Genomic DNA, 9,475 nt, shown 5'->3' on the forward strand with positions numbered 1-9,475 from the left:
TAAAAGGGTCCTATTTTTAGTCATGCTAAAATATGCAAAGGCAATGACTTTTAATGGCAGTAACGTAAAAAAAAAAAGTTAAAAGTAACATTCCCCAGCTTGACTTGACACATGAGACAGTATTATAAAAGCATAATGGATGACAGGTATCTCCAAAAAAGTCTTGTCTTCTGAAAAATTTAAATTAGAACATGTGAGATCACCAACTCAGTCCTGTGTTTTCTATTCCATATTGTCGTATAATAAAGAGAAAATCACTCCTGTTTGCACATCTGCACATTTGTTATTATTTCATGATTGCAAGCAGTGAAAAATTCAGCAGTGAAGACAAAGGCCTGTCATTGATCTCACATCACAGCCCCATACGGCTGGCCTCCTTGCACGGGCTACCAGCCAAATTTAGGACCTCAAAGTTCTCATCACCAACAAAACTCTGCATGTCCTGGCACTGTGAAACTGTTGAACTGTTGAACCTTAATAAACCCAATGAGCATTTACTCTTCTACCTGGGGGCTTCTGGCTGACATTTTCTCAGTATTAAAATCTAGAGAAGATTGTGCACTTAGAATATGCTCCTCCTAGACAGAAGACCAAGAATCTATGCAGACTGTTTTCATCAGTGCCAGAAATAAATTTTTACATGCTGATATTTATGTTTTCATGTTTGCCTTTCTGTTCTTTTTATTTTGAATGCTTTCTTTACATTTTTTGTCACCTTGAGAGAATCATTTGAGTGTGGGTAATGAATATGTTACATAAATTGTAGTTCTAGGTTGTGACAAAATAATTTTTTTCCTTAAACATTATAACATGATCATATATCAGCATTTGTGACAGTAAGTTACTTAAAATTATTTCAATCATCATTCACTAGAGATCGCAAGATAAATATGCCTGCATGCAGATTAATGACAGAATTTATGCTGAATTTTACTTGGTTGGATAGATGATTTAACAACCTATGTTGTTAATCTATCAGCAGGGCAAGCTCTCAAGCCAGGATATGGTTTCCTAAGGGCCTCTACCACCCACACATCACAAGGGATAAACGAATATCCTGGGCCATGACTGCCCTGCTTGCCAATGTCAGTGTACCCAGGAGCACAGCGGTTCTGCTGCCAACCACAGACTGCCCTATTAACCTGACTGCAGCTGCCCAGTCAGGGGAACTGGGGCCAGGCCGATCACTGGCCCCTCTGTGCACCCTCTGCTGCTGTGGCCTTCTCAATCGCACCTTGACAGTGATTTTCATGGTGACCCTGGCCTTTGCCATTGTGGTTGGAAATGTGGTCACCCTTACTGTCTTCATGCAAACAAGACAGTCCCGAACACCGCAGGGATACCTGAAAGGTGAATATCAGAACTAAAAACATTCACAACATGGCATTTTTCCACTTTATAGTGAAACTGTAATTTGAAAAGATTAATGTATGTCTGCGACCACAAACTGACCGTGAAGTTCCACCCCTCATGTTCTTGCTCTCTCTCCCTCTCTCTGACAGTCTCCCTGGCCATCGCAGACATGATGGTGGGCGTCCTCGTGGTCCCCTTCTCTGTCTACACTGAGATCTCTCTGATGGTAACCAGCACGCCTCCCGTCTGGTACCAGGGTAGTTCCTCCGCCTCCTCCTTGTCCTCTCTGGGCGGGTTAGTCGGCCCTTGGCAGCCCTGCATGCTGATTGGTCCTGTGTTTGCTGGATGCACCTTTGTCTCCATCAGCACCATCTTCCTCATGACGGTGGAGCGTAGTGTGGCGATCCTACGGCCACTGCACAAGGACGCCTTGGTCACACGAAGACGAACTCTACTCCTCATCCTCCTCTCCTGGGCCGCGAGCTTCCTGCTGGCTCTTGCGCCCCTCATTTTCAGCGGCAACTTTACTCTGGAGTATAACGAATGCAGCCGCATGTGTAACTACACCCCCCTGTGGTACGGAGGCCAGCTGCCACCCGATGCCAACATCCTGCTGTTATTCCCAGCATTTGACTTCACACTGCTTGGTGGCACATTGGCAGTTAACATCCTGTCATTCACTAGCATCCGCCGCTACTCCCGTAAACGAAAACTGCTCTCGGAGGGCAGCCTACGTGATGGAGGGGGAGCAGGAGGAGGAGGGTGCCCTCACAGGCCGTCCTTTTCAGACATTAAAGCCGCCAAGACAATTGGCATACTAACGTTTGCCTTCACGGCATCCTTCTCTCCAATTGCAGTGTTTGTGCTGGGGAATGTAGTGGGATACACCTGGTGTAACTTCTCCTTCTTTGCCTTCTGGATCCTAGCAGGGAACAGCTGCTGTAATGTCATCATCTACAGCGTCAGGGACCATCGCTTCAGGAAGGGTGTGACCCTGCTGTTTCAGAGAGACCAGTCCCCACCACATGGTGAGAAGACCTGAGGGATACACATTAAGCCAACAAACCTTTTTAAAAGTTGGGCTCCACAAAACTTTAGATTAAAATTAAATATGAAAATATGTTTCAAACAGAAAGATGCAAGTACTGTTATGTAGAGATTTTCTTTCAAACTCTGAGTGAAACAGAATTGTTAATGGCATTCAAACCCAGCATAAATAGAGAAGGAAAGTGGGTACATCATTGCAGGTTAACTTGTGGGTCCAGAAGTGAGAGTTCAGTAAAGAAAATGTGCAGTCCTGTTTGTAGATCATTTTCTCAAAATACATATCCTTTTGAGCACCAGGTCGGTGAGACAAATCAGATAGCATGTAGCTGTTCACCCAGACGTTTGGCCAAGCTGCTGGCCTGAACATAACAACAACTACATTCTTTAATATCCTGGCTTATGATCATTTTTGCCCCTCTCAGAACCTGTCCTCTCATGTCATCCTTGAAAATAGAGGACAACGGGTGGGCTATAACACAGAGTTTACTAGTGTTTTAGATTGTGACTGTGCCAACATAGCCCTAGCAATAAAATAAAAAATAAAAATAAAAATGTTGAGACAGATTAGAATTTTTTTCGAAGATACATAATGTAATCCAGGAATCAATGGAAAGCTGCAGATCTCTAGAACTAGTTTAAAAGTGAGTTTCAAAACATGCCAATTTAAAGACAGAATGATTGGACACATTCATTTCCTTAACCAGCATGATGTACACACTTTCCTCTATTTCAGCATTTGACCTCCCACCATCACCCGTCTATGGTCCACACCTAACTTATATCTATGCATGACATGATAGCCCCGTTATCAGGATTGGCCAGTAACATGTCTCGAGCAAGAGGGCCGCTATGTGCATAACCGCAGACCCTCGGAGCTTCTTCACTGCCACAGCCGTCCACATTCACCTCTCTGGTCTCCCTCCTAACTCTGGGACTGCACACAAATGTCTTTCCTGAGGCTTTACATCAGATGGACCTTTCTCTGACTTCAGCAGCCAAACTCATCTCCACAAGCTTCACAGACACTCACAGCCATCCAAAAGGCACAAACATGAAATTTTTAATACCACGTGCGGGATTTCATGTCCTCACTTACAAGGAGTGTTGCTTATATCACCCACTACAATAAAGGCTTTTTGATATTTCCTTCCGGCTTACACTTCCTTATATTTGGAGTGCCTGGATTGTCTTCTTGTTTGAAGCACTCTGTTTTCCCCTTTATTCTGTTTGCCAGCGTTGTTTGTATGTTTAGACGTGCCATAACGATCCCTTTGCTCATTAAGAACTAGAATGATGTGGATAGCAAAAAGCCCATATCATAAATATAATATTACATCCATTACATTCAGCAACTTTGTTATTCTACAGTGATATGAATCTGCCTCAAAAATCTGAAATGCACTTTATCAGTTGTTATTATTTGACTCATCTGCATTGTGTTATGTGCCAACTATAATGTGGTAATTTTGTCAGTATAATTTTTATTTTGCACAGACGTTGTGGTTTCTTGAACTTTCATTTTTGTTATATCATCATTTATCATTTTATACTAATGCAGTGATTGCATTGTTTTTGTCTGAGTAAATGTGAAGGGACAAATGATCCATTTATTTTGGATATCTGTAGACTAAATGAATAGGGTGCCTCCCATAAAAATTCACCTTAAACAGCGTTATGATTATGGCAGGGCCTCATAGCCTGCAGGACTATCTTTATAGGGTATAACATAATTGTTATGTAACATTGTATAGGTTATAAGTCTTGTGTATTGTTGGGATATCTGTACTGTTTAGAGGGTACAATTTGACAACATAAATAACTTAAGATAATGTAAGATAACATAAATCAGTTTTCAAGAGAGGTAGAGCGGTATTTCACAGCACAAAAGTGGCTACATTTCCATTCTCCAGTAGCTAGTTACATTATATTGCTATGCACCAGAATTGGCAAGTATCTAATATGGCAGCATTTCATAAACTGACCAAACATGTTAGGTAAACTAAAAACACAACAGAGAGGATGCTTGTCTTGCCATTAAATGTTCCACACTGTTTCCAGATGTGTTTTGTCAATCTCAAAATAATCTCAGTCCTGGAGTCACACTGATGTGATAGTACAACGGTGTTAGACAACTGTAAACATTTTTGGTCTTATCTACCATGAAGTGCCCATTGAATTCAGCAGACAATGAATCCAGTGTACATGCAAGTAGGCATATGTAGATATCAAAGGTGCTGTAATATACTGTAGGTTGCTTCAACAACAGAAATCAGGGAAACAAATCCTATTATGCTATGTGCAAACTTCAATGAATGAATGAGTGTCTTCAAAAAATTAAATTTATATGTACAAACTTACAGCCATTTTATGTTTCAACAAAAAATTGTACTCATTTAAAAAAAAAAAAGAAAAAAAGTGTCACAATCATGGAAAAGTTTTAAATCTACTACAACCCAATCAACATTGGTTCTGTGTACTAAAATAAGTGATTATTATTATTGTGCTGATATTGAAATGCTGTACAAAGTTGTAACATTATTGCATAATTCATATGGTGATTACATCAGATTTGGTAAAAAATAAATGTCTTTGGGAACACTTCATTTGTGAACTTAATGAGGATAACCTAAGTGACAGTAATGTGTCCAGGCAGCCTTAGGTCTCTCCCAGCTTCCTACTGTAAAATACACAGCATCAGCACTTACACAAGAGACTGGACAACCGCCTCAGCGTTTCTCCATTTCCTCCGCAATGTTTTGGTTTTGATTGCATCCTCTCAACCTTCACACTGTGGAATCTGTTTTTCACACTGAACCATAAACGAGCCAACAAAATACTACAATGTTAAGTCTCAGACACAGAAGAGAGGGTCTTGCTATTACGCCATAAAAAAACAAATTGTGCATTGCAATTTGAGAATTTTAATTGTGTGTGTGTGTGTGTGCGTGCGTGCGTGCGTGTGTGCGTGCGTGCGTGTGTGTGTATGTAGGAGGTGAGTTTGAATCTCTTATGTCACAATCTCCCCACTTAAGAGTGGTCTTGCAATTTGACAAGACATCAGAAAAGAAAATGGAAGGGGAAAGAGGCTGAAGCGACTGTCAGCTGCGATGTGATAAAAGCATATTCCACCTCCAGTACCAGCATGAAATAAATGATCTGACACGCGCCTGCTCTTGTGACCCAGTCCAAGACTGAGGAACAGTGGGCTGGAAGAAAGAGAGAGAGGCAGAGAGCCGCAGAGAATGACAAAGAGAGAGGAGACAGAGGATTTTGGGGGTTAGAGTCCCATACAGATCTGTGATTGTGTCCCATGTGCCTGCAGGTCACCTTACCGTCATCTGACATGTTCTCTCAACAGTCCAAAGTCTATATCCAGTTATTGTTATTTATTTTATAGGTTTGTTGCCACAGTGTAACAGCTTGACAGGTGGTCTCAAATCAGACAATCACTGAACGTTGGAAATGATTGGGCTGATTAGGAGTTACACAGCACAATATTTGTAGAATTAGTGGCAGATTGTAAATGAAGCCTTTGCTGTTGCTTTGCCACCAAATCCATACGGAACATTCCAAGTGATGATGCAATCCAATTCATAGTTTTCATTGGCTGATTCTCCTATGGCATTCTAAAGCAGCTACTGAACCACAGTTGCATTACAGCTGCACCCCATGTTTTTTTTTTTTTTTTTTTTTTTAAATTATATATCCGTGGTTACATCACATTAGGCCAGCCTTAGAATTCCATGTGGTATCCAGTGTAAATTTAATGTAAGAAATACCATTTAAATGTATTTTGTCCTTAGCTTTCCGGGCTATTGCTTTGTACCCGTGATACTGTTCATTCATTTTTAATGTTTTAAGCTCATGATGCAACAGTCTACATGGAGATAGTGAAAGCTGGAATATACACCAACCATATACATCTTGACAATCAGGCATATGCTTCATACCACAATGTGGTTTATGGTATCTGGAAGAAAAATATCATGTGTGTATTACATTAAAATCTTGATTCTCAAGATTTTCAGCATACCTTTTGAAAATGCTCAGGTAATACTTCAGTGACATAGCTCATAGAGTCATCAGGAGTTTAAGGCCAGGCCACAAAGCCAGTTTTATCTGATATTAGGTTGTAGGATTGAAGGATCGTCAGATTGAACTGAGAATAATTTGGAAGAGTTCATCTGCTGAAGCTGAGGCACAGTGTCCTAAGGACAATTTATTTTTTTCAGGAATGCTGTGACAGTGCTATTTTGTTTTTACAAAGTAATTTCATGAGTTGGACTTTTGATATGGGGCTCTAGCTCAGTTAAGAACCACACACAACTACTTTACAGGCACTAGTGCGACAGATTGTTTCATACAGAATGCACTTGGGGACCAAAAAGGCTCACTCACGTAGAGGACCATACTGTAAGAAAACCTACGATAGGTTATTTTGCACTTAAAATTTCCATATTTTAGTTACACTGCATTATTATTTTGATGTAATCTATACCAACTTCTGGCTGAAAACATTTTGGGAATCTTACCAAAAATGCTCTGTGTTGTGAGCATTCAAAAAAAAAAAAAAAAAGAAAGAAAAAGAAAAGAAAGAAAGAAAAAAAGAAATTACAAATTCTGTTCATTTCTTCATATATCAGATAGAGACACACAGACTAATTTGCAAGTAAACAAAACCCAGGTCCCCAGGTTATTTGTTAGTCAGAATCATTTGAATGTGTGTTTTGGTCATTCTGCTCAACCTTGGTCTTTTAGAGAGTTTCATGGAGAGTAATTGCTCTGAGGACCATTTGTCTGCAATTGCTGCTCAGAATGGATGAATGCACTGGGGACTGTGTATTTCTGGGCTTCAACAGATTTGTCATAAAACTTTGCATGCCTTTATAAAAGCATGCAACGTCAGAATAAGGAACAGGAAATAAAAACCCAACAGAGCGACACTACTGTATGAATGAATGTCCCTCTCTTCCTCTGTAGTCTGATCTGTCAGAGTAACAGCAGGGCAGCGTTGTTTCCTTATATCAGACAGACTCTGTGTTTCCACAGTTACGCTGCTGCACACAAACAGACACACAGACACAGCACACAACAATGCCGCAAGCAAGAGACAATGTAGACGATAGGTCAGAGCACTCCAGAGCCTTAGCAAGGTTATGTATTGTTGTCTGTCCTCTTCCTTTTTTTATCCCTTCTCTTTCCATTGTCCTAATGAATTTTTAATTGTCTCTCTAAGCTCTTAAGGCTAGAGATGTGTGTCACAACCAATAAAGCACAGAGACCACCTGTGGCTGGTGTCTGTTTTTGGCTCGAACAGAGGAAAGGGCAAAGGCAGAGATAGCTGAGAGGGGTGAGGGCAGTTGCGTGGGTTAGGAGGGGCACTCCGTTCCTTCCACAGAGGCAACAACAAGTTACTTTTCTATTCTGGTCAAAATAATCTGTAAATTGATACTGAACAATGGGGAATACCTCCATCTCTCTCTCTCTCTCTCTCCCTCTTGCTCTCTCTCTACCTGTGCTGTTCTGCTACTAGAAAATTTCAGACTCCTCCCTCCAAGCACGAAGTTCAAGTCTTCATTCACTATGGCACAATTCTGTTCCATATTTATTGTATGAAAGATGGCATCAGTTTGCACAAAGCCATCACTACTCCATGAAAGCAACACACTTTTTCACCAGTGTCATCCATTGCCACCTTTATTTAATTTAGTAGTAGTGTGTTTGAGGTCTCCCACCATTATGCTGATTGCAGCAGTTAGGCTATGGTTCAGCTTTTCACTGAACCACTAGCTGGATAATCAGTCAATGAAATAGACTGATTGCCTCCCCTCTGTTAAATTAAATAAAAATTTTGACTTGCAGCACTTTGAACCTCTGCATGGTCAATTATTTCTCCATTTCCCAGCATTTCAGCATGGAATCATCACAAAAAAGCTAGCGGTTGAAATGTTCTGCCTTGTCTGCTGTGAAAATTACAGAGGAAAGGCTGGTGTGACTTAATTTTGAAACTGATGCCAGTGCTGTTTCTCTCTTTCTGCTGTGACAGCATTTGCTCTAGTTTGGAAGAATAAGTTCAAAAGAGAGATCAGCTACACCATGCTCCATCACCAGCCCATCTTTCCTGTCCGCCACCTCACAGATGTGTCTGATAGATTATTCAGCCACAGCCACAGACTAGCCCCTGTGCAGCACGGGATGCTGTGAACCCCAGCAGATTGAGCCTCAGCTACGTGCACACTGTGGTCTGAGGTCAGATCTACCTGTCTGCACTGACGTTGTTGTCCAAAAATACACCCACCTGCGCTTTTCATCTGAATTCTCCTCAGTGAACTTACTATTGCACTTTGCCTGAGTGGTGCATGCTGTCACGATGCCGCTGTAGCTCTCTCCAGGCAGGTAGGCTGCTCTGTAACACTGAACCATCACAGGGGAGGCTTTGCTTCAGTAAAGCCGCATAATCACAGCAGTTGCTGGCCTTGAAATCAACGGCACATCAATCTGGTCAGTTCTTAACCTTCAGCAGTATGGACACAATAAAATAATCAAAAATCTCACCCTGGTCTGAGAAGCATTTAGTTTTTGCCAGAATATGGATTTGCCTTTAATTATGTATTAATTATGTACAAGCCAAGGATATTTGTCTGTTTCTTACATTTTTCACAGAAGCTGCATTAGACATTGTTTTTATATGTCCATGTTATGTAGAGACAGGTCTGGGTGAAGCTATAAAAGGCCTGTAGTGTATATGCAAGGAGAATACGACATCTTAGACAGCCACCACCACTGTTAGATGACGGCTAACCCCCGTGCCTTTTAGCTGACTCTTTTCACGCTTTCTTGGGCTAATGAGAGCTGAAGTCCCATATGGCTTGACTGAGTGTGTGTTTACTTACTTTATCAGGGGTGGAAGTTACGTAAAAGCTGGAATAAGATGGACTGTGCTAAAAAAAAAAAAAGAAGCAATGAATCCTTAATATTCAGGCAGCGTCTACATGGCGACCTTTGCACTTTTGCCCTGCTACCTGCTGCGAGGCCAGGTTAATGTTCGCCAGTCATCAAAATGATACTCGATCAG

General features: G+C 41.2%; 1 protein-coding gene across 1 annotated transcript; it reads left to right on the plus strand.

Moving 5' to 3' along the window:
• Positions 1–991: 991 nt before the first annotated feature.
• On the plus strand, positions 992–2,395 carry LOC115357018 (trace amine-associated receptor 13c). The gene is made up of 2 exons (XM_030048342.1): positions 992–1,350; positions 1,503–2,395. The coding sequence occupies exons 1-2, from the start codon at positions 1,065–1,067 to the stop codon at positions 2,393–2,395; spliced, it is 1,179 nt and encodes a 392-aa protein (XP_029904202.1). The 5' UTR covers positions 992–1,064.
• The last annotated feature ends 7,080 nt before the right edge of the window (positions 2,396–9,475 follow it).

The sequence above is a fragment of the Myripristis murdjan genome, chromosome 3 (assembly GCF_902150065.1).
Source record: "Myripristis murdjan chromosome 3, fMyrMur1.1, whole genome shotgun sequence".
NCBI classification, from domain to species: Eukaryota; Metazoa; Chordata; class Actinopteri; order Holocentriformes; family Holocentridae; genus Myripristis; species Myripristis murdjan.

Coding starts and splice junctions, on each gene's coding strand:
- LOC115357018 (XM_030048342.1), top strand. CDS start 1,065: ATGACTGCCCTGCTTGCCAATGTCAGTGTACCCAGGAGCACAGCGGTT. Junction 1,351..1,502: donor ACCGCAGGGATACCTGAAAG/GTGAATATCAGA, acceptor TCTCTCTGACAG/TCTCCCTGGCCATCGCAGAC.